A 25,505-nucleotide genomic window follows, 5' to 3' on the forward strand; every position below is an offset into this window, starting at 1 on the left:
TGACATCATAGCCATGTGCACCACAAACAACTGTATTTGAGTCACTGAAAGAGATAGAGATGATGTCTGGCTGCTTGATTAGGGCTTATTATCCAGAATTCTGTGCGTTGGTGAGTTAATCACAGATAGATGGACTGCAGACATGGAGGAAACTAAATGAGTAGCTGGCACAAGGCGACAGACTGAGCGATACAGAAGCCAATGGTGCGGTCTGCTCTAGAAAACCTCACTGATATCGCTAGAAAGCATTTTTTTATTTGTTGGTTGGTTTTTTGTTTTGATTTAGGAAAGAATCTAGTGGACCGGACAAGAGAAGAGTATCACTAAGCTCAACTTACAGAGCTGAAGTCTGCAAAACCCAATGAATCTTTAGAGGCTTTACTTGAGTCAGATGGAGCAAATGGGTCTTTGCCACTAAACGGATCCCACCCCCTTTTTACTCTGAAACGGATCAGCAGGGTCGGCACTGAAGGGCTGGAAAGGATCGCTCGTCTTGGCCAAATCGGCAGATCCGGGCACGTTTACTGGAGTGCTTTTACCTGTTGAAAAACAGCAGTTTTCATTTTGAACGTCTATGCCAACCGTAGCGTTTCATTTTCATCAAGCTAAATGAAAATTCATTGGTCCTGTATAACTTTATAACAACCATCTAACAAATTCTGATTGCTTTATTTACTAAGATAATAATAGAACACATACAGCAGTAGCTCATTAAAAAAACTGATTTATGGCATTTGAACCTTCAACCTTTTGTTTACCAAACCAGATCTTTAACCAGTACACCACAACACCTCCACCCATTTGACAAAAACAAGAGAAAACCAGTGTTTAAGCATCATATAAATGCTGTTCTTTTGAACTTTGTATTCATCCTGAAAAAAAAATATCACAGTTCCCACAAAAATATTAAGCAGCAAAACTGATTTAAAAAACATTTTGAACAGCAAATCAGCATATTCGAATGATTTTTGAAAGATCATGTGACACTGAAAACTGAAGTAATGACTGCTGAAAATTCAGTTTTGCATCACAGGAATAAATTATTTTTTAAAACATATCCAAATAAAAGAGAGCTATTTTAATTGTAATATTTCATAATATTCGTGTTTGTACTTGACTTTTAATTAAAAAAATGTTTGCCGTTTTGAGAATAAGAGACTTCTTACAACATAAAAAAAAAAAATCTTACTGACCCCAAACTTTTGAACAGTAATGTAATTCTTTGTAAAATTAACACACGTTTTTTGTAATGATATTAAAATACTAATCAAACACTTGTCATTTGCACATATCCTTCCGAAGCTCAACCAAAAAACCCACAGTGTTCAAGCGTGTATGATGCGGTAACTCAGCTTCAATTCAAAACAACAATGAACTCTCTTTGTACACATCCAATAAGAGTTATTGTTTTACAGGAAAGCAGAATCCTTGCACAAGAAATTTGCTTAATATAGAAATTTGCCCAAGAAAGAAATGTAAAGTAATCACAAACCAGCGAGGACCTTCGAATTTAAAAATGCTTATGCACAATTTTTTTTATTTTTTTTTGCCAAGACTGGCATTCAGTTACTCGTGAGAAATTTAAACTGGTTGCTGGTTCCTCTAAAGGTGTTAACCGCATGTTCAATAGGGCTGTTATTTATACCAGACCAGCAATCAGTTTCTTTCTGTCAGTAAACGGAATACTAAACCACAAAAAAAAAAAAAGACTCCACCCTGCTGAGGGAAAGAGGTCAAAAACAAGCCATGCTCTTTAATGATACACTGCGTTAACAAAAATGAATGAATTTTAAATTTTTCAACAAAAATAATTTTAGCTTGGGTTTTAAAATTTTTGTCTTTCCAGACCAAACGTATACATTAATTAGCAAAATACTGCATATTTTTGATGTTACTTTTAAGTTTTATTTAATCTGTTAACTTGTCATTGTGCACGTTACTACTAAAAATTTTTACATATTATTGGATACACATAGTTTAACTCCACTTACAATGTTCAAAATGTGTATTTTAAAGGAGAACAAGGGTAAAACGTGAAATACTCAGGGTAAAAATTTGTGGCAGCAAGGCCACACTACCCACTAAAGTGTGTAAACACACAAACAGACACACACACACACAGGAAGTGGGGAGGGGTGTGTAGATCATCGCATGATGCTGGCAGTGCAGGCTAACCGCAGATCACCGAAGCATATTAAGTATACCACTCTTAGTGCACCAAACAATCCTTCTTCTCTAACCTCTACACCAAATTTTAAACCTCAGTTACACCAGGAAAGCGCTCACTTGTTTTCTAGGATAAAAAAATGTTTCATGTTGCTGCTGCTGCTGCAAAAAAGAGTGAGTTGCACAGATTCGCCTTTCCTCCAACTGCCGACTGCAGAGAGGAAACAGCGCAGGTTTCGTTTTCTCCAAGTAACAAATTTATCTTCCATTCAGGTTTGTTCGTGCACCATTTTGGAGTTGGATGGAGATAGGACTGAGCCAGTGTGCATTAAAAAACTAAAAGAAAAAAAACGAAACTCTTAAGCAAACATGTCAAGGTTGTACCTCAGTTTCCTGTTGACAACTGATGAAGTCCTAGATATCATGGACAGTAAAAATTAAGTTTTCTTGAGCTTCTCAAGAGCTTAATAAAAGACTTCTACAACATGAATGTGTGAGCTGTGGTCATCAGCTTCTTGTTCAAAGCTGTTTTGTTCTCACTGCTGACAAACAACTAGTTAAAAGAGATGTAGTGGATGATGCTACACTTTGAAGATTTTTGTCTACTTCAATGTGAGTGCCAAAAGCGTAGCGAAAGATCCACCCAAACAACATTCTCCAGGTCTTTCATGTTGGCTGTTTAGATTGCTTGTTTTGTCTACATTTTGTTTATTGCAACAATTAGCTGTGTATTTGTAGTAATCGTTTAATTTGACATACTAGCTAAAAAACCTTATATGGTTGTACATGAATGTAAACTTTTTGAAAAGGGTCCATGTTTGTTTTTGGGCTTTGAAATGAAGGTTAAATGCTTACCGCTAGGTGGTTTGGGTCGCGGTGGTATGCTTTTCTTGGGTGGGAGAGCTGGCATGTCTTGTTTTCGGCTGAAGGGGTCATCTACAAAGCCCTATATTAAATCGCAGTGGAAAGGAGAACCGGTGGGCCATTATCAGATACATAAGGTGCAAACCGCGCAAATTATGAGTGGGACATCAATCAAAACCACATCTTAAAAATGTCATGTTGCAAAAGTGTGAGAAAGTGAAGTTCCACTATCAGGGCTCAACGCTAAGGATTAAAATAGAAATAAAATAATTGCCTTTATCATTGTTTTGATCTTTGTTACGTTGTATTCTAATAAATAAGCTTATATGACACCAGTATTTTAGATGCAATAGATACAATTCTCGATTTTCAATTTCCGCCAAAACTTCTAGCCTGACAAATATAAAGTTCAATAATAATTAAAGACAAGTGAACAGTCAGCAAATAAGAACATATGAACAAATTACAAGCAAAAACACCACTGAATATATAGAACAAAGATACAATGAAATGATTTGGATTTCATATTGTCGGTGATTTCACAGAAATTGAATAGCATGTAAATAACATTGCATATTCTTCACTCTTTTGCTCCTTGATTTATCATAGCCATTTGAAATGAGTGGTAACCACTGCAAATCTTGAATCGATCCAAAAAAAAAAAAAAAAAAAACATTATACACACTGATGTTAACGTTTGATTTAAATTAGACTGTAATAATTTCAAAATCTGAAGTGTGACTTCAGCTTTGAAAACTAGAGGTCTGCACAGACTATTTTTTTAGTCCGCTCCCGCAAGGTTATATTCCGCACGCACCCACCGGCTACCGCTATAAATACTCTGTTCACATGCTGCCGCTTAGAATATTTCTTCCCAAACCATTCCCGCTAAATTCAGATCCAGAATCCAGAATCTCATTTAAATTTCAGCTACTGAAAGAGAGATAAGCTACAAATAGAAGTGTAGTCTGCACAAAATTAATGTTATTTTATGTGCGTCTTGAATTATTGAGATTTTATATGAAAAAAATTTGTTTGTAGGGAAAAAGTGTCGCAGAGAAAATAAAAATGTTGTAATGTAGTACCTGTATTTCTTATTTTTATTCATTTGTCAGGATACAATTGTCAACATTTACAGCATAATAGGATACAATGTCCACAGAGAGAGGAGAAAAAAAAAATGTAGGTTGTACAAAATAGCCCTAAACTCATCTGTCATTTAAAATTATACACAAAACAAAAAATAAACAAAACAAATTTTCTGTTAACACAGTAGGAAAAGTGTTGCAGAGAAAAATAAATAAATACGACATCTGTCATTTAAAATTATAGGCTAAGCAAAATATAAACAAAACAGAGTTGAACGTCCACTCTCTGACAGCAGGTGGCGCTCCAAGAAAAGCAGCGTTTCCTTGGTTAGTGCTGTACACAAAGCAGCGCTGTGCATTTTATCACTACTTTAAATGCATTATACCCAGACAAGATGAAAAGAAAATACCATGTAAACTTTTCTGAAATGTTCCGTACAAAATTCAATATTTAGGATTTTCTTCCTATATTTCGCGCATTGTGAACACTGATCATGCTCTACCTGCTACAGTATTGTCTCCTCTTTGCATTCATCTTCAGCATTGCTTGCCTCTGTTAATGGCCGTTTAAAGACTAAATATAATAATAACATAATATTTCCACACAAATTACATACAAAAAAAATTACTAAAAAACATACTTCTATGCAACCACTGAACAAACACAGAACAAAATAAATCCAAAAAAAAGCCAAAAACGCCCAGTCGATCGGTGCACCTCTACTCCACTGTATAAATTAAACATAGATTAATCATTGTTAAAACTACAAACTTACTCACCAAGATGGGTATTTTGACATATTTTTGTATGTATATGTCCGTTCTAGTAAAAGAAAGACGCGGAAAGAAACTCAACTCGGGGCTCGGGCACAGGTGTCTGTGCGCGCACTGTCTACACAGAACACAGCACGCGAGTACTGAATGGAGCTGTCTTTCGCACCTTGCTGGAATGCTTTTTTGATTGATTTTCTTAATGCTTTTTTGCTTGATTTTTGTAATTAATAAGGCTTAAAAACAGATGCAAATGCTAAACTTTTTGTGACGACGCGGCAGCGGCCCAATTGGGCAAGTCTCAAATCTGTCAACTGTCCCGAGTGTCTTTCACGCTGGCCCCGGGCAATCTGGCAGTCCTTATTGTCGAGCCCTGACTATGCTTATGATGCAAATGTAAAAAAGGTGTTCATTACCTTTGACATTTGGCTGAAGTCTGCAAATCCGCTGTTGCTCCCGAACGAACTGCTTCCAAAAGGGTCCAAAGTACCGAAGAAATCTGGAATTGGCAGAGTAAAACAATGAGGAAATAATATAACAAGTCAAGAAAATGGAAAACTACATAAAAATTTGCTATAAGTGCGTTATTTGAGAGGACTTTGCTTTTCAGGTGAGCATGAGTGGTACATGAGTGGAACCCACATTCATTGACCGCAATATTGAGTAGAGTGCTACACGGCACAGTTATGATGGCTACAGGGAGAGTGAAACCTGCACACTGAACACTGTCAGACGGTGCGGCGCCACATATATTTTCGGCTGGCTGAAATATCGGTGCATCCCTTATTATAGGGGTTATTCTCATATTAAAATTGAAATCTTATATTCTGTTCCCCCTTTTCTCTCTCAATTAAAGTGGTAAAAAAATAAAAATAATAATAATAATAATCGTTAGTGATACTTGAACACAAAAGGACTTTAAATAAAACCCTTGTATTTTATTTAGTAATTTAAAATAATATAAAGAACAAGGATCACGGAAATTTTTATTCAATCAGTTTTACTTTTTGATTTTAATACAAAATTTTTTAAAAATAAAAGGTTTTTATTTAAAGTACCAATACATTTTATTTATTCAGTAAAATTGAAAATAAGCTACCAAAAAAAAAAAAAAAAAAAAAAAAAAAAAAATGGTAAATAAATACTTTCCTTTCACCATAATGTTAAATAAAAATAAGTAAATACTATTTTTTTATTTTAAATAATATTATGGTTAAGGGTTGGCTAATTACTTATTTGAGTACTTTTATTGACTTATTTTTAATTTTACTAAATATAATAATAATTAATTACCTATAAATAAATGAGTGGTTTTTATTTATTTAAAATAATATTATGGTCAATGATCACTGAAGTACTCAACTGACCACTTTTAATTACATTAAATTACACTTTTAAGCACATTAAATGAATTTTATAGTCACTAAATATAGTCAAATATATACTTAATTGGCCTTAATCACAATAGTAATGGGGTAAAATAAAATGCATACTGAAGCCATCAAAAAGGAATATTAATTTTCCATTTCAAAAAGCCAAAACAAAAAATGTAAAGCATTTTTACAGTGTGCTTTGTTGTCTTTGTTTTGCCTTCAACCCACAGGTTTGAAAAAAAAAAAAAAAATGTGTTGAGCATTTCCTGGCATCGCCTCAGTGTTCCACAATGCTGCAACAGAATGCTGCATTAACAGTTTACTGCAACAGCAGAGGAATATCACATTGTTCTGGGTGCCAAAGGGGCTTGCGAGAGGATGCATTGCATGGGAACTCTTTTGACAGCTTCTTCACACGTGTTCTCTCGAACTGCTCCCTGAGTGGCCTTTGGAAAAAAAAAAGAAAAGACAAAAGTGTCGCCACTGGGCATGGGGTGTGAAAGTATCATCTTGCTTGTGTTGTGTAATGCACCCCAAGCATGTCCTCAAGGCGTTTGTGAGGAAACAAGGTATTTTCTGCTGAAACCAGATCAGTTTCAGAGGTTTAGGTTCTGCTGCATGCAAAGATGAAGAGGCCAATCTTTGCACAGCATCTCAAAGGAAGGGAGTGGCAGAGATGTTATGATTCAGCAAAATAAGTGAGAGACACATGCTGACTGTACCTTGGCCTTTTGGTTTCGGGCTGGTGGAGCTGAAGGGGTCATTACTTGAGAAATTATGACTCTATAAGACAGAAGAGAAGAGAGAGTTGATAAACAAGTATAATATGGGGAATAATGTGATGTTGTTGGTTTTCTGGGTACCTTTGAGGGAAGTGTGGCACTTTTGCTAAAAGGATCAGCATTGCTGAAAGGGTCTTGCTTCGAGGGTTTCTTGAAGAAATCTTCAGAAGAGTTCCTAAATGGGTCGGCTTCTTTGAAAGGGTCTCCGCCAAAAGGATCTAAAAGATTTTACAAATTAATATAACTGTCATGGAAAAGTCTTGCATTTGAATAACAGCATTTACATTATATCACTTTATCATGTATACTCAGCCCAATTTTATGAGAGTTGGGGAACTGAAAGCCTTATTTATTACCAAGGGGGAACTGTGCCAAGGCATGTGAACAAAGTTTAATAGCATAAAGCTTTGGGCAAGTTTTTATGAAAAACTGAAATGAATTGTGGCCAAATGTGTGTATATATATGTCTAATTATATACTTTATTATATCTAATATTTCATATATTATGCTGTATATTTACATATATTTATATTTAACTTCATTCACTTATTTTTCGCTTCATGTATTTCGATGGACTGGATACCTGCAACTGTGGTGGTCTGCTTTGAGAATGGGTCATTCTGGAATGGATCGCCTACAACAAACAAAAAGAAAGCACGAGATGTGTTTAGTAGCTACTACAAAGGCTTCAAAAGCTTGGCCCCAGAATGTGCCACACAACCACCAGTAAACAGGAATTTGAAATTAAACATGAAGGTATTTACTGTTAGTACAGCATCCAAACCCATCTCTAAGGAAGGGAGGTATTTAATTTGAGCAGAACAAAAGAACAAAAAAACAAAAACAAAAAAAATTATTATATATATATAATATATATATATATATATATATATATATATATATATATATATATATATATATATATATATATAATAAATACATGACCTACCTTTGAATGGGTCTGTTTTAAATGGGTCTTCAGACTGGAAGGGGTCCATGTGCATCTCCTGCGGGGCGCTGTTGAACACAGTGGTTTTCACCTTGAAAGGGTCTTCCTGTAATGGGTTTAAACAAACAATTAGATGTAGATAGATGTTTGCTTTCACAATGATTTGAGGCCTCTTTTATTGATTCTCTTACAGTAGGTTTTGGGTAAGAGGGGCTAAACATGGATCAGCATAAAAGGTTCATTCCTGCCCAGAGCAAATTTGTTATGTCTGAACCTATAATAATGTGTTTTATGTTCAAAAGCAAGAGTATTTTTTTTCTCAAAGACATTGTAGAAATGTTGTCACATTATTTTATAGCTGATTATGATAGCATCTTATCCTGCTAGCTTTTAACCCAGATGTCTAAGAAGTAGGCCAACACTATGTTAGGGGTCCAGCCGAAAATAAGAAAGATGGGAAGCACTAGCCATTCAACAACAAAAAAAAAATTACTCTAAATAAGAACCTTGAAGTATAAATTTCAGTCATTTTGTGCCTACAATTTGCAATTTAAGCAAGCACTTCAGCTTTTCCAAATAACATAAGAAGCTCTGTTAAAAGTGCTGGGTTTCCAAATTGTACCTTTGCATGCAAGGCATAATTCAGAAAGAAAAGCAAGCAAAGTTCTCCCTCAGAAACCAGAGAATGTCAACAGGAGCTCAATCGCAATCACACAAGGAGTGAGCGTCATCATTCTTCAGAAATACTCTGGGTTTTAAACTTAAATTAGAAAAAAAACAGTAAGTGACAAATAACTATGCAACTATGAAACGTAATATAATCATAAAGAAATTTATTCAGTCAGGCCTGTTCCCATTTAAAATGCATGTGTATATGTATATGTCTGTGTGTGTGTGTGTGTGTGTGTGAATAATAAAAAATTATATACATTTATTTATTTTATATTATTTTTAAACATGCTTATCGTATTATTTTTATATATTTTATATAAATATTTATTAAATAAATAACAATAATACCAAAAACAATTACATAATATATAAAAGTGTGTGTTTTTGTTTTATTACGTTTAATTTAAAAAAAATAAAATAATTCAATTCAATTCAAGTTTATTTGTATAGCGCTTTTTACGATACAAATCATTACAAAGCAACTTTACAGAAAATTAAGTTTCTACAATATTTAGTAGTAGCTTATCAGTGGTGACTGTCAGTTCATGTGCATATGGCAGAAATGTTCAGAAAAATCAATAAAAAGACGTAAACAAACAGACGATTAACACTATTAATAACCATGGATTAATATATGTTAATTACTATTTTAATAAAAACAAATATAAATAACACATTTATATTACATTTAGCAGATGCTTTTATTAAAACATCATATATATATATATATATATATATAAATACATAAATTCTTTTATTTTTTTTGATGTCATCATATGATGTCATATATATTTGATGTCATCATTTCTTTTATTGCCATTTTAAGTACTAAATTTGGAGAGGAGCTTAAAATACAATGTAAAATTTCTCACCATAGCACCAAAACCGCCATTCTCCTTCTCTGGAAAGCCTTCGCTCATGTCGGCCAGGTTGGTCATGCTGCCGCCGTGGGTTCCGTTCAGGGTGCTGCTGTACTGCTCAATGCTCTTGCTGATCTCATGCTGGCTGTCCTGGATCTGGGAGAGTTTACTCCGAGCCTGCAACATACGCACATCAGTTTGATTTCAGTTCCATTACATACTGAAATGCTTAGCACATTTTCTTTTTTTTGGCATTATTAGAAAAAGCAGTTTCTGGTGGCTGCCTTCTAGTGACATAAGCAACTATATATGCATGAATGCATTTGAAATAAGTACATCTTTAGGTGTTCGTCACCCCTAGTGGTTTGAATATAAAATGCTCTGAAGGCACAACCTGGTTGATCTCGTCCTGTGTGGCTCTGAGGGACTTTATGATGGTTTCTAGCTGAATCCTGCCAGCTTGTAGACTCTGCTCTAGCTGAGCTTCCTCCTGCTGCAGACGGTTCAGGTCAGCCTTGGCCCGGCCCAGCTCTTCCTCCTGGCTCTGCAGGTCTGACTCCTGCGAGTGGATCTGGGACTGTAGGGATGAGATCTGAAAAAGATTGGATGTGTTTAATGTTTATTGTCACTGACAAGGTGTTGGCTGAGGATCTTGTAATCCTGTCTTCTCAAGGTTTTCACTCACCATTTGCGATTCTTCCTGGCACTTCTGCCTTACGTCATTAAGCATGTCTTCCAGCTTTGCCTTCTGCTGGTCCATTTCCTCCAGCCGGTCCTGAGCATCCTGCTTCTGCGCCTCAAGCTCCTGGAGGGTGGACGTCTCTCGGTCCAGATCGTTCTGCATCTCCTGTCAATCAAACCAGATTCAGTTAATAATGAAGCCAACGTACCTTGTAATGACAAGGTAAAAAATAAAAAATAAAAAAAACTGATACTTTTAAATATCTTAATACTAATTTTCACATATATTTATAATTAAGAATAAAATACTAAAAAGAAAAATACTTATTAATAATAATTTAAATATATTTGTAAAATGTATATATTTAACAATTTTTTTTTAAATTATATTAATAACTCTTTAAATATATTTTAGAATGTGTATTTTTATAATACAAATCATAGTAAAAAATAGGTTTTATTATATTTATAATAAAATACATTTATGAATGTATTTACTTTTAAATATTTATAACACTAAGAATATTTTTATTTATAATACAAATAATAAAATGTCAATATTATTTATAATACATTAAAATACTTTTAAATTACTTCTAAATATATGAATCATACTTTAGATATATTTTTAATTCATAAATTTATCTTAGAATATAACAAAATAAAATATATTATAATAAACATACTGTATAAATATACAGTCATTTGAAAAAGTTAGGACACCCTATTGAATTCCATGGTTTTCTGTATCAGGACATGATTAAAAATGATCTGGTCCTTGGCAGGTCTTAAAATTTAGAAAATAAAACCTTTAGATGAACAACATCACATGACATAGCACACAGTGTCATTATTTATTTAGCAAAAATAAAGCCAAGATGGAACAGCCATGTGTGAAAGTTAGGAACGCCTATGATACAACTGCCTGTAGATCCACTTTTAGCAGCAATAACTTGAAGTAATCATTTTCTATATGACTTTTGTGTGTCTGTATGACTATCAGTCTGTCACATAGTTCTGGAGGAGTTTCGGCTCTCTCTTCTTTACAGTGTTGCTCAGGTTTATTGAGGTTTGTGGGCATTTGTTTATGCACATATCTCTTTACAGCTTCAGTTTCAGTCAGGATGAGGTCTGGACTTTGACTGGACTGCTGCAACCCCTTGATTCTTTTCTTTTCATCCGGTCTTTTGTAGATTTGCTGGTGTGCTTGGGATCATTGTCCTGTTGCACGACCCAATCTTGGCCCAACTTTAGCTGTGGGATGGATGGCCTCACATTTGACTCTAAAACACTTTGGTATACAGAGGAGTTGATGGTTGACTCAATTACTGTGAGGTGCCCAGTTCCTGTGGCTACAAGACAAACCCAAAATCATCAGCCCTCCACCAGCATGTGTAGGGCCCTAAGAAATCAGTCCTAAATTCTGTTAAAATTTTTCTGGATTCCTTTTTTTCTATTTTATTTTTTCTCGACTCCTTTTTAATAGTTAAATTAAATTGTATTAATCAAAAAGCATGGCAAATTAATTATAATCATGAACCTTATTTTCACATCAATTTATTAAAAGTTTATCAAAAATTACATGTTTAGGGCCCTATGAAATGTTTTATTTTTTCTCACCATATTTTTTATTGTTACCAAATTCTGTGTTTTAGCATGTCTAATTATTTGAATGCATAAAACAACTTAATTTATTCATTTTTTTCTTAAAGTAGTCTTATGAATTCTTTTTTCCCGCAGAAAATCTGTGTTGTGTATTTAAATTTAGCTGGTTATCAAATGAAGGCATAAAACATTAATTTCATTTATCTTTTAATTTTTGAAAATCAAGCAAACTTTATTTTTCAGCAAACATTTTTTTTGAAAAACAAAGCATTTCTTTATTTAGTTAGGCTAGTCAGCAAACAAAGGGGATTTTTAAAAAAAAAAACTGATTTATTTTGTTTGCCGTGAATACTTTACAGTAGTGTAGTGTATATGAGGCTAGTTTTATCATGTACATTCTACTGAAAAATAGTAATAGATGCACATGAGTTTACGTCCTTCAAATCAAACCGAGACGCCCGCTTTATTTGTAGACGGTGTTTGCGCCATTCATTAACAGAGACCACAGGATTTATATGAAATACCTTTACAGTTCTGTGTCATCAAGGAAATCATAGGGACATACACTTTTTACTCTTCAAACAAATATTTCACTCATAAATACTGCCAAACACCTCATGTGTGACTCTTCATATGAGGTGTTTGTGCAGATATGCTGTTTAGGTTTTCACCAAATATGGCACTGTTCATTATGGCCAAACATCTCCACTTTGGTCTCATCTGTACAAAGGACACTGTTCTAGAAGTCTTATGGTTTGTTCAGACGCAACTTTGCAAACCTAAACCTCGCTGCCATGTTTCTTTAGAGAGAAGAGGCTTTCTTCTGGCAAGCCTGCCAAACATGCCATACTTGTCCCATATTTTTCTAATTGAACTGTCATGAACTTTATCATTTAACATGAGAGTCTGCAGTGAATTTCTTGGCTTGTCTGCCATTTCTCTGATCTTGGGGTGAATTTCCTGGGACGTCCAGGAACGTCTAGGGATGTGTTTTGAATAATCTTCCTCACTGTAGAATGATGGATTTCAAATTGTTTGGAAATGGCCCTTTTACTCTTCTCAGATTGATGGCAGTCTTTTCTCTTTGGTATTTCCACACAATGATGGCTCAGACCAACAAAATGCCAAAACTTCTGATTTATGGAGCTGCTCACACTTGCTGATGATCATCTAATCAAAGGTATTTGATTAGCAGTGCCTGACTGTTACTTACTCTCTTAATTCCTATGTGAACAGTAAGGGTGTCCTAACTTTGTCACACATGGCTTTTCCATCTTTCCATCTTTATTTTGTTAAATAAACAATGACACGATGCAATATGTCATGTGTTTTTGTTCATCCGAGGGTTTTATTTTTTCTAAATGTAAGACCTGTCAATGTCCAAATATTTTTTATGATGCCCTGATACAGAAAACCATGGAATTCAAAAGGGTGCCCTAACTTTTTCACACAACATAACGTTACATCTAAAATATTATGTTACTATTTAAATGTTATATATTTTTATATTTGTATTTTATATACTAAATGTATTCTACATTTAATATTATTATAAAAAACTATAATTATAATACCAATAATAACAAAATGATCTGTTTTTAGCATATATTTATGAATGTATTTTTAATATTAATAATGCTAATAATTAATACAAATATTTATCATTATAATATAAAGAATAATACAATTATCTATATAATTGTAATTAAAAATTATATACTTTGTAATATATTTAAGTATATTTACATATTAAAATGTGTTAATAATCCTTTAAGTATAATTTATAATTAACATTTATCATAGGCTAATAAAAGCTAAAACTTTTAACAATATAAACTTTACATACATTTTTTATATAATAATTATATTTATAATATTAACAATAATAATTACAATTACTTTAACAATATTCTTTAAATTATAATACAATTACTTTTAAATATATCATATATAATCCTGTGACGTGAAGTATATTTTATAATTATTAAAATAAATGTACTGTATACTACTTCTAATAATAGCACTGCCGGGTTCACCTGAACCTCTGTGGTCTTGTGTCTGATCGCCTCCTCCGCTTCTCTGATGTCTTGTTCCAAAGTGTATTTCTCTCTGTTGAAATAATAAAACAAGAGACACAAAATCTTTTATCAACTGTTGGCAACTAGAAAATATCCCTCATACCTGCCTCCTTCACACACAAAATCTGTCACACACACAAAACACAAACCTTGACAGCCAAGAGAAGGTTTTACCTGAGTGTATCCCAGTGTGTGAAAGCAAGAGTGCTGAGGCAGCATGAATAAGCAAGTGAAACAAGAGATTTCGTAAAGAAAACAAACACGTTAAACGGACACTGTGAAGAGGGGAAGGAGGTGAGATGTAGGGATGCAACGATGCCATTTTTTCAGAACCGATCCGATCCTGAAAATTCTGAGTATCTGCCGATACCGATCCAATCCCATACCAGCAACTTTTTTTTTTTTTAATTAATGTAGAATTTCTATACTTCTCTGTGTTGACCTGATCGTCACCCTTTTGTGTGTTAATCCCAATCTACTACATATAGACAACTTCATTTTAATGAAAAATCACGGGTGCACAATAATTTTATAAAATCTAGTGAAATATGTTATTTACAAATAAAAGTGAATAAGTCTAAAAACTGGTAAAATGTTACACATTGCTCTTTGTATTGTTATAAAATACATTCATGAAAAATAAGTAAATACATTTATATACAGTGGGGAAAATAAGTATTTGACACATCAGCATTTTTATCAGTAAGGGGATTTCTAAGTGGGCTATTGACACAAAATTTCCACCAGATGTAGCCATCAAGCCAAATATTGAATTCATACAAAGAAATCAGAACATTTAAGTATACAAGTTGAGTTATAATAAATAAGTGAAATGACACAGGGAATAAGTATTGAACACATGAAGATAACAAGGTGCAAAATGGCATAGAAAGCCAGGAGATCACCTGAAATCTGTCAGTATTGAGAGAGAAACCCTGCCCCTATCAGTACTAATCGATATCAGCTGCTTTAGTCCTAACTGATGGCCTATAAAGGCTTCTCATTACCCAGGAGGCACACAGGAAAGACTTCATGATGGGTAAAAGCAAAGAACTCTCTCAAGATCTTCGTAATCTTATCGTTGAAAAGCATTTTGATGGGAATGGTTATAGGCGAATGTTACTGTGAGCACTGTGGGGGCCATTATCCGGAAATGGAAAGAGCATCAGTTCAGCATAAACCGGCCACGATCAGGTGCTCCACGTAAGATCCCTGTCTGAGGAGTTCAAAGAATAATCAGGAGAGTTCTCCAAGAGCCAAGAAACACTCGGGCAGAACTTCAGGAAGACATTGCATCAGCAGGTACTGTTGTTTCAAAGAAAACTATAAGCAATGCACTGAACCACCATGGCATCCATACACGCTCACCACGCAAGACTCCATTGCTGAACAAAAAGTATGTTGAGGCTCGGTTAAAGTTTGCGGAAGAGCATTTGGAGAAGCCTGTGGATTATTGGGAGACTATAATATGGTCAGATGAAATCAAAATTGAACTTTTGGCAGTCATTCTACACACCATGTTTGGAGAAGAAATGGCACTGCCCACCACCCCAAGAACACCATACCAACAGTTAAGTTTGGGGGTGGAAGCATCATGGTTTGGGGCTGCTTTTCAGCAAGGGGTACTGGCAGACTTCATATTATTGAAGGCAGGATGAATGGAGAAATGTACCGACACACTCTATAAAAAAATCCTACAACATACAACAAAACCAAAAAATAAAAAGAGGTTGGACATTTCAGCAAGACAATGATCCCAAACACAATGCCAAGGAAACAATGAAGTGGTTTCAAAGAAAGAAAATCAAGTTGCTTGAATGGCCCAGTCAATCACCTGACCTAAATCCCATAGAAAATCTATGGAGAGAACTGAAGATCAAAGTTCATAAAAGAGGCCCAAGGAACCTTCAAGATTTAAACACCATTTGTGTGGAAGAATGGGCCAGAATCACTCCTGAGCAATGCAGACGACTGGTCTCTCCATACAAGAGACGTCTAGAAGCTGTAATCACCAACAAAGGCTTTTCTACAAAGTATTAAATAAAGTGTTCAATACTTATTCTCTGTGTCATTTCACTTTATTTATGACTCAACTTGTATACTTAAATGTTCTGATTTCTTTGTATGAATTCAATATTTGGCTTGATGGCTACATCTGGTGGAAATTCAATATCACAATCACAAATACAAATACCCATAAAAATAAAAATGCTTAAAATACTTATTTTCCCCACTGTAACTGTAGAAATATAAAAGACTTTTCTTTTAAATGTAGAAAAGTTGGTACAACACACAGCTGGAGACGCGACCCGTTTCAAATGATTCAGTCCCATTTGGTGAACTGGTTCACTAAGGAGAACCGTTTAAATCGAACGATTCATTCGTGAAACCTGACACCACTATTACAAAGGGAAGAAATATTGATACGTAGTGTATTAAATCTGTGCGTTAGTTTATTGAGCCTTTTCTTTGAACAGTTTTAAACCTCAGTTACTGTGCGCTCTTGAAGAGAGTTTCATCGTTTTGACTGTAGTAACCGAACGCGACACGCAGGTTGATTGCTGAATGGAGGATGACAGACAGCTTTATGTGAACTTGAATTTAATGACTTATATATTCATCTGTACCTCACACTGAACTATGGAACAGCTTCAGAACACTTGAAATATAGTGCACGAAAAGTTTTTGGTGCTTTATATAATGTTTGTGTGCCTTTCGTGGGGCTCAACAATAACACAGAACAGTATACACACTATATCGGATTTGGATCGGTCTCGTCTTATCGATACCCGATCCAGCAGAAAATACCAGTATTGGAGCCAATACTGATCCTGAGTATCGGATCGATGCATCCCTAGTGAGATGAGGATTTTTTTAGGGAGAGGGAAACTCATCCACCACCAAGAGCTCTCAGGTACCTTTCCTCTTTCTTTGAAGGGTGCCTGTTAGCATGAGAGTCAGTTCAGGGTCATCTATAAGGCAACTGTTCAGAAAAGGACAAATATGCTAGACTTGGTGGGGTGAGCCAACGAGAAAAATGGGCAACTGGAGGCGGCAAAATCCAGACAAAAAATCAGCACCTCCTCAAAATAAATCAAAAACTGAAAAAAAATGTCCAAACTGTAACGCTGTTTGTTTACAATAAACAAATTCCTACCTAAAAATCTTTTTCAAAATGTAAAAAAAAAAAAGAAAAGGAAAAAAAAAAACCTTTAATAAATATTCACACACTTTGGACAGCAGCAGAATTTCTTTTGCAGTACCTAAGAGAAATAGTTAAAAATATTGTTTGCCGTCTGTTGTGTTTATTTTCTTGAGTATGATTCAGAGGAATTCTGAGAACCAGAAGGGATTTACATAGCAACATTTCTACACATGGACAAACAGTTATTAAAACACTTTGCATGATTGTTTTCACAAGTTCAACAACACTTAAAGAAATCAAAATATTTTAAATATATTTGAACACCTTTAAAATACTTTCATAATATATTTATCAAAAAATTATTATAATAAACATGTATTATATTAACATACATTTTATATTTACATAGTTTTAGAATTTTTCTTAAATATTTTTTAAAAGCTTTTTTGTATTTTTTTAAGGTTAAGTAATGTTGTTGTGTTTGACATTTTATTAGTTTTTCAAGAATAAAAACTAATAAATAGCTTATATTCATTTTAATTTTACTTTTAGCTATTCTATTACATCAAGTTAAACTACATAAAAATAGAAATATTGCCTAGGCAACTAGGTGAAATAAAACTAAGTTTTTTTTTTTGTTAGTTTTTTTATGGTTTTGGTACACACAGTATCATTCAAATTTTTGCATAAAGCATGATACGCGTTTTCAGTATTTTTCAGGATTCTTTGATGAATGTAAAGGTCAAGTTCAAAAAAATAAATTTATATTTGAAATAGATTTTTTGTGACATTACATTATGTCAGTATGGTCACTTTTAATCAATTTAATGTGTCCTTGCTGAAATAGCTTGTAATCTTACTGACCCCAAACTTATATATTTTATTTTTTTTAAAGAAGCTGTGTGTGTGTGTGTGTGTGTGTGTGTGTGTGTGTGTGTGTGTGTGTGTGTGTGTGTATCATTATTAAATACAATGAAAGAAAAAATATTGTATAAATAAAAGTGAATTTTTTTGTACATTTTTTTACATTTTTTTCACACACCACCCTTAAATGCCAGTGTATTGCATTACCTCTGCAGGTGAGCGATCTCTTGACTTATATCGTCCAGTTCTTTAATCCCGGTGAACTCGCCTGAACCCACAGAGCTGGAGCTGTCCTGTATGAGGGGGTCCAGCACATTAAATCAGTCCTGCTGCATCTGAACCACACATAAGTACAGCACCACACAAACAGAAGGGTAGAGAACACCAAGGAGCCACCACACGGGAGAAGACACCAGCTTGTCTTCCACCTCTGCTGTTCAAAACATGGGGAAGTCAAGACACAGCACCATTTCACAGCACTGGATCTCTCACAAATGCTTTTCAACTCAACGTCTCGGCTAACCGACCATCGAAAGCATTTGTTCAGGCTTTTTCCAAACATTACCTACCCATAACTTGAACATTATTGCCTGATTTTAGCCAGTGATAACGGCATAAAACATCAGCAGCATTGAAATGTGGATGGAAAGGAACAGAAGATTGTTTGGTAAGATTTTCGATATTTTTTAACTGTTGCGCTTGTTATAAGATGTTAGTGGCTCTCTTGATGTATTGTGAATCTACTTTCATCTATGTCTAGGGTTTGAAATCCTAACTGTAGAAATACGACATATGATACTTAAGTTGAAATACATGGAAAGAAAGAAGAAAAAAAGAGATTGTTTACCCGGCGCATCTCAGTCAGTGCGGCCATGTCAGAGCCTACTGGTGTCATATAACCCGACAAACTCTGAAAAAACAGGAAGCACTTCAAATGAGGGACAATATCATTGCTTCACATTACATTAGACTACTAAAGCAAGCAAAGCTCTGTATAGTAGGCATAATAGAAGTAAATTGCAATTTAATTTAAGTGATATTTTACCAGCTCACATTGCTCATTATTCATTTAATGTACTGAAGATAATGCAGGTGGGTAAATCAAAAACAAAAAAAAAAATTTCAAAAACATGTCCAGGTCATATATTTTCTCTCAAAAATCTAAATGAAAAATATCAACCAGCATTTTGTGCAAAGAATGTGGAACCTATTTTAGGACTGTTGAGATGCGCTTTATTTTCAAAGTGAGTATTTCAGACTGAAATAAATAAATATTAATAAAATGGAAAAGCATTTATTTAGCATATTAATATTACTATTTATGTATTTAAATTATGCTGATGTAATTAAAAAAATAAATAAGAAATTTATCTGGACATGATTATTTTTCCATTACTGTATTAAAGTAATGAGATTTTGTTATCAAAATAAAACAAATTTTCATTGTTAAATGTAATCAATTTTATATATTATGACAAATAATTTTCCAAATTGAACATAATTTTTGTACATGCATTATTTTCCTGGAAGTATTATTTTGGATTATTAATTGGATTATTAGTTATTTTTTATATTTTCGGTTTAGGTTTTATGATTTTTTTTATTAGTTTTTTTTTTGTGTCTTTTATTTATTTTATTCAGTATTATAAAATAAATTGTATTTAATTTTCTTATTCTATATTATTTGTATTTTTTTAATTGTATTTAATTAATTTAGTATTAGTAATTTTTAGTATTCCAACATAAACCAAGGCAAAAAAAGTTTTATATATATATATATATATATATATATATATATATATATATATATATATATATATATATATATATATATATATTTATATAAAATTTTATTTCTGCTTTATCTAAATGAATGAAGACATTTTTAATATTTTTTATGGGATATTAAATTGTTACAATAACTACACTGGACCACAAAATTTCATTAAAATCATTTCTCAGACACTGCTTATATATTATATCCCAGGATGAATTTAAGTGTGCAGTGATAAATGTGCTAGCGTGACTCACAGGTCCCGGTGTGCTGCGTTCAGAAGGTGGGATCATGTCTGGAGTCAGAGCTTGTGGAGGGTCCATGCCTTTGCCCACTTTCTGCTGAATGAGATGCATGGCTAAGGAGAACTGCTCACGTGTGAGTTTGCCCATTTGTCTGGTGTCCGCCAAAGCCCTGACAAAGACAACAGAGGAAGCGATGATTGTGCCAATCACAACAGGAAGTGTAAAGATAAACAAGTGTTGGATGAAAGCACATTTTAATGGTACCAAATATGTGCCAGGAGGTTCTGAGGAAGGCCGGAATGCATGAAGATATCTTTAACTTCTTGGCCACTAACAAAGCCGTCAAGATCAGTGTCTGTTTTGAGGAAGATGTCGTCATAGCGCCCTCTGTCTGCGACTGGTACCACCCAGTTTACTGAATGCTGAAGACAGAGTGAAAAACATCAGACCCTCTTCAATTCTTCTGTCCAACATTAACATGAAGACGCACCAATAAAACCGCACCTGTGAGGATTTAATGGTGTGTTTTGGGGACAAACTCCCAGCGCTGTTCAGGGAATTCATGCTGCCGTGAGAGGGGGTCGAGCGCAGGCTGTCTTTAGGTGGCGGCGGGCTGCCTGGTAACACTGGCACCATGCTGGACAAGGACCCTGATGACTTCTTCCTTTTGGATGGAGGAATGAGAGAGGAGGGCAGGACTGAGGGCACAGGCTCCTTTTCCAGGGCGCGGTACACCAGATGCATAGCCTGGACAAACAAAGACATTTTCAGATGTTTTAAGCTTCACAGTATTTTTTTTATATATAATACATACATATATGCTTCAATTGATAGCATATTCTTGAATTCTTGAAATGTGTATCTATCTATCCATCCATCTCTCTCTCTATATATATATATATATATGTGTGTGTGTGTGTGTGTGTGTGTGTTAAAATGAATTATTCATAATTTATAGATTCTCCCTAATTCCTCTTTTTCATTTTTTAAAAAGTTCCTTTCTACAATAGCCTACCACTTACAAACATTCAGAAAGTCTTCCAGTACGTTTAAGAAGTGTTCCAACATTGCATCAACCACTGATGAACACATTCTTTTATTTTTTTATTTTTTTTTACATACTATGACTGGGAGGCTTTTATCTTTTTTAAACACATTAAAATGCACAAATCCACATTATTTCTTATTTACATGTAATGCACACATTGCCAAACTTTCATCTGAACCTCTTTCACCTTTATTTACTCAAAATAAAATAAGTCTTTTAATAATTAACTATCAAATTTGCATGTTCACGGGTCTCTGACATTGGTTAATGGTCACAAGACATGCAGGTAAACAAATAAAATATTTCATTTTTTAATAAGAGTTTTATTTTGATTGATGTTATTTTAAAATTATTTACCTCAATTTTACATGTTAATGATTATCATAGTATCAATAAAATCATAGTATGCAGTAAGACATTATGAGTGTGATTTTTTTATATATTACAAAAAATAATGACTCACCACTGCAAACTCATCTTTGTCCAAGTGTCCGTCTTTGTCTATGTCACTCAAATCCCACACCTGATCAGACAGAGTCATTTAATACTAATCATTTTATATGAAATCTCTTTATAAACATTTATTAACGTATTACTATTATTATGCATTGTATTATAAATACTACCTTCATTTTCTTTATCTATTGAAATGTTACCTTTCCGAGCACATCCACAGGAAGTTTGGAGTTTATTAGTACTGGTTTGACCTTCTCACCGGACAGTAATCCGTTCACTGGGGCAAGACTTTCAAAAATACCATCAAATTTGCCCTTCTCTTCAGGCTGAAAAATAAACATGATTTATAATAAATATTCATAAAATCTTTTGTAATATGTAGTGACAATGGGAAGAATGGAAATATCCTACCCGCACAGCCCAGAGGCTCTCATTGGTTGATGTAACAGAACTCAGTGATGGGCTACTGTGGTCCTTCTAGAACAGAGATGAGAAACCTGTGAGCTCATACTGCTGGGAAAACTATGATATCAGCTCTCAGCACTGACACTTACGAATTTTGGAGGGGGAACAGGGAGGTTTAGACAGGAAAGGCTGATGTCGTGTCCACTCTGCGCACAGGCCACAAGTCGCAGAGCAACGTAAAATCCCTGAAAAACAAACCACAAGCGATTCAAGTCAGCATCTAGTTTCAGATCCCGACTGATGCTCTTATAAACCATGAAAGCTTCTTTACCTGTTTATCCAAAAAACCTTTGCCATCCGGATCAGCTAAATCCCAGATCTGAATAGAGACCAGCAGATAATTACAGATTATGAATATCCAAGCATTTTTTTGCAACAAGTTTTACCCAAAACACCAACCTTTCCTAATGTGATGTCAGGCAGGCCTGATTTCTTCAAAAACAAGGCAGCCTCTGTAGGTCCAACCCTCCCGGTGTTTCCCGGGTCAACCTTCAAAAAAAAAAAAAAAAAACACATAAAGATGATGAACTATGGCTTTTTGTAGAACCCGACCGATTTATATCAGCCGATATGAGCCTGTCGCAGATATATCGGTATCTGCTTATATATATGGCGCAGATATGTCACCAATATGAACATTATTTTACAGAACATAAAACGCAGATAAAACCATCATAAATGCACTAAATACTAAACTCTTTAATCAAATCTCTCCATTGTTTGCTACTGTCGACCCAGGTCACTGTAGTGACACCAGCCAACGCTTTCACTTCAGTAAGGAGGTCTCGTTCAGGCAGCAGCGGACAAGCAGTCAAGCGGTGTCTTCACAACTCAGAGTCAAGCGTTGTCTTAACGGTAAGTTGCTAACTAGTTTGTGAAATACATAACTTACTGTAAAATTAATAAACAATAGCCCCATAAGTTTGCCTTTTCAATAGAAGTCCAATATAACATTAACCCAGTCCCTTAAATCTGCCATGTCACTCATGTTTATCACATCGGTCACATCACATTTCTTAAGTCGGCACAGTTTGTCAGGACAGTCAGTAATGTAGCAGATTGAAAAGTTTGTATCTTTCTGCAGTCCAATAGACAATAAATGGTGATTTAGTGCTATTTTGTCACCTAGTTGGTGAGATGCAATGCTATAAAGTAAATAAACGATGTCCCCGGCTTTTACACTCACAGTGAGCTTATCATACTCGTTTGTTACATCAATAGGTAACTATGATTTCCGTGATGCAGAAAACGCGGACAGAATCACAGAATCCAGTCATAAAAACAGAACTTGTCATTTTTGATGAATACATAAAAAACAGGTCACATCATTATAAGTGTTTCATCACATTTGAGTGATGATTGCAAAAAACGTGTTTATGTATATATATTATGTTTATGTAAATACTGTATTCTATATACAGTACCAATCACACGATTGGGAAAGTGTTCAAACTTTTGACTGGTACTGTACTATAATATACACATAAAGAATATCGGCCGATATATCGATATCAGACTTTTTTACTCCCCAATATCAGCATTGGCTCCCAAAAACCCATATTGGTTGGGCTCTAGCTTTTTGTTCCAAAAAAGATTGAAATATTATAAAAACAGATCACTCTGTGTTCGCCAACAGAATTATGGCCTTACCTGTCTGTAAAAGTTCTCATATACAGGGTTCCCGCTTGACAGCTAAGAGAGTGAGGAAAGAAAGAGAAATAATATTATTTAATAATAATAATTAGTATTACAATTAGGTAATATAATGCACAGCGTTGTTATTGTTAATTTAAACTATTAAAAATGGATAACATTAATTGAAATATATATATATATAAGTATTAGATGGAAAAAAAAAATTTTTAGGTGTTGCCAAGGCAAGATTTCTAGTATTTGTTAATATTGTAAAGTTGGAAGACTAAAATTACTAAAACTAACTAAATTGAAATAAAAAATAAATTAAAGCAATAAATAAATAAATAATCATAATATATATATATATTAATATATATAATATATAAGATATATAATATATTATATATATATATATATATATATATATTATATATATATATATATATATATAAACTCATAACAAAATTATTAAACATTTAACTATAATTAAAATGAAAAATCAAAATGTAAAAGGTAATTTAAAATATGAATAACTACTATAATATTACATAAATAATACTACACACAATACAATAATGCAATAAAATAATGCTGTTGATGATATACATCAATTTTTTTATATATTCTAATGTGTTGGGCACATAAGTGTGTTTAACATACAACTGAAACCATTACTATTCATATGGCAGTATATAGTCAGGTTACTAAAACTTAAAATAACAAAATTATTACAAATTAACTAGAATTAAAATAAAAACTTTAAAATATAACTGAAAATATAATAATAAAAGCTTATTCAAAATATGAATATCTACTATTATAAATAATACCAAATATAAATAATATTACAATAACAATTTTAAATGCAATATTATACTGTACAATAAAATGTACATATAAATAATACTAAACAATTATATGCAATGTAATATAATAATTAACGTAATGAGTTTTTTTGCATTTATTCTAATATGTGTTGCGCATACACCTGTATTTAATACACAATTCAGTCCATTTCAGTTCATAAGGCAGTACAGTGAGATTCTGACGCTCACTAATTCCCATCGCCGCTAAGCTAAACTAGCGGTTCAACATCCGTTATCATACACGTATGAGAGCTAACATCTATACCATAATGTTGTTCATTACCATTTTACTACTTTTATTATTGTTCTATGAACACATTCTGAAATTATGACTTTATACGTAAAGCGCGCCCTGACAGTTAACGTTAGTTTCTAGCGCTTATGATGTTCTGATATATATTGCGGCTAGCTATTTGCATTCGTTAAACTTTGTTTACTGTATTTCTCATTCATATAAATGGCAGTTATCTTAACATGTTCTTGCTACTGAATGTTTATCGGAAATTTATATTGAAGACGACGTTGTTATTTTTCGTATTTTTAAGACATGCATGCGATTTAAAGCGAGCTAATCGGTTAGCAATATGAGCCCGATCTACGAGGCCCGGGACATTTTCGCTCTAAATGTCAATAAAACGACCCGGTAGCGCAAGTAACGGGATCGATTCGTATCTAATTCTTAGATTTACTTCTGCATGGTGATGTTTTTCCTCATTATTCCTTTGAAATAAGTGTTTTTAGCTGGTATTACCTGAGTGAGGGTCGCGAGGGCTGCCATCTTTTCCCTGTTGCTGCGGAAACGGCGGGTGAAGGAATGAGGGGGGCTGAAAGAGATCGGAATATTCACCCATTCATACAGACACTAATAATAATGATTATTATTACTGTTATTATTATTACATTAACGATAAATAACAACAACAACTACAAGAATACTAACAACAACAACAATAATAATAATAACAACGATAATAATAATAAATATTTTCTTGGCAATTAACTAAAATAAAATAAGTTTAATCTGGAGTATTAAAATTACATTTTGAATAAAAAATAAATTAACGTTAAATAGACATATTTAAAATAATAATGAAAAAATAATGAATGAATAATACAA

The 25,505-nt window shown here is 33.7% G+C and overlaps 1 protein-coding gene across 1 annotated transcript; it reads right to left on the reverse strand.

The window, feature by feature from the left end:
• Positions 1–329: 329 nt before the first annotated feature.
• On the reverse strand, positions 330–25,208 carry eps15l1a (epidermal growth factor receptor pathway substrate 15-like 1a). Its single transcript, XM_042712444.1, is given in 25 exon segments — positions 330–426; positions 428–539; positions 3,022–3,112; positions 5,306–5,388; positions 6,985–7,045; positions 7,126–7,262; positions 7,629–7,679; positions 7,995–8,100; positions 9,539–9,703; positions 9,921–10,118; positions 10,212–10,373; positions 13,849–13,921; positions 18,107–18,192; positions 18,747–18,809; positions 19,931–20,087; positions 20,183–20,340; positions 20,423–20,665; positions 21,430–21,489; positions 21,623–21,748; positions 21,834–21,899; positions 21,977–22,072; positions 22,159–22,206; positions 22,287–22,376; positions 23,538–23,579; positions 25,140–25,208. Coding segments are annotated over 25 exon segments (2,598 nt in total). The 5' UTR covers positions 25,167–25,208.
• Between the last annotated feature and the right edge of the window lie 297 nt (positions 25,209–25,505).

The sequence above is a fragment of the Cyprinus carpio genome, chromosome A22, assembly GCF_018340385.1.
Source record: "Cyprinus carpio isolate SPL01 chromosome A22, ASM1834038v1, whole genome shotgun sequence".
NCBI lineage: Eukaryota > Metazoa > Chordata > Actinopteri > Cypriniformes > Cyprinidae > Cyprinus > Cyprinus carpio.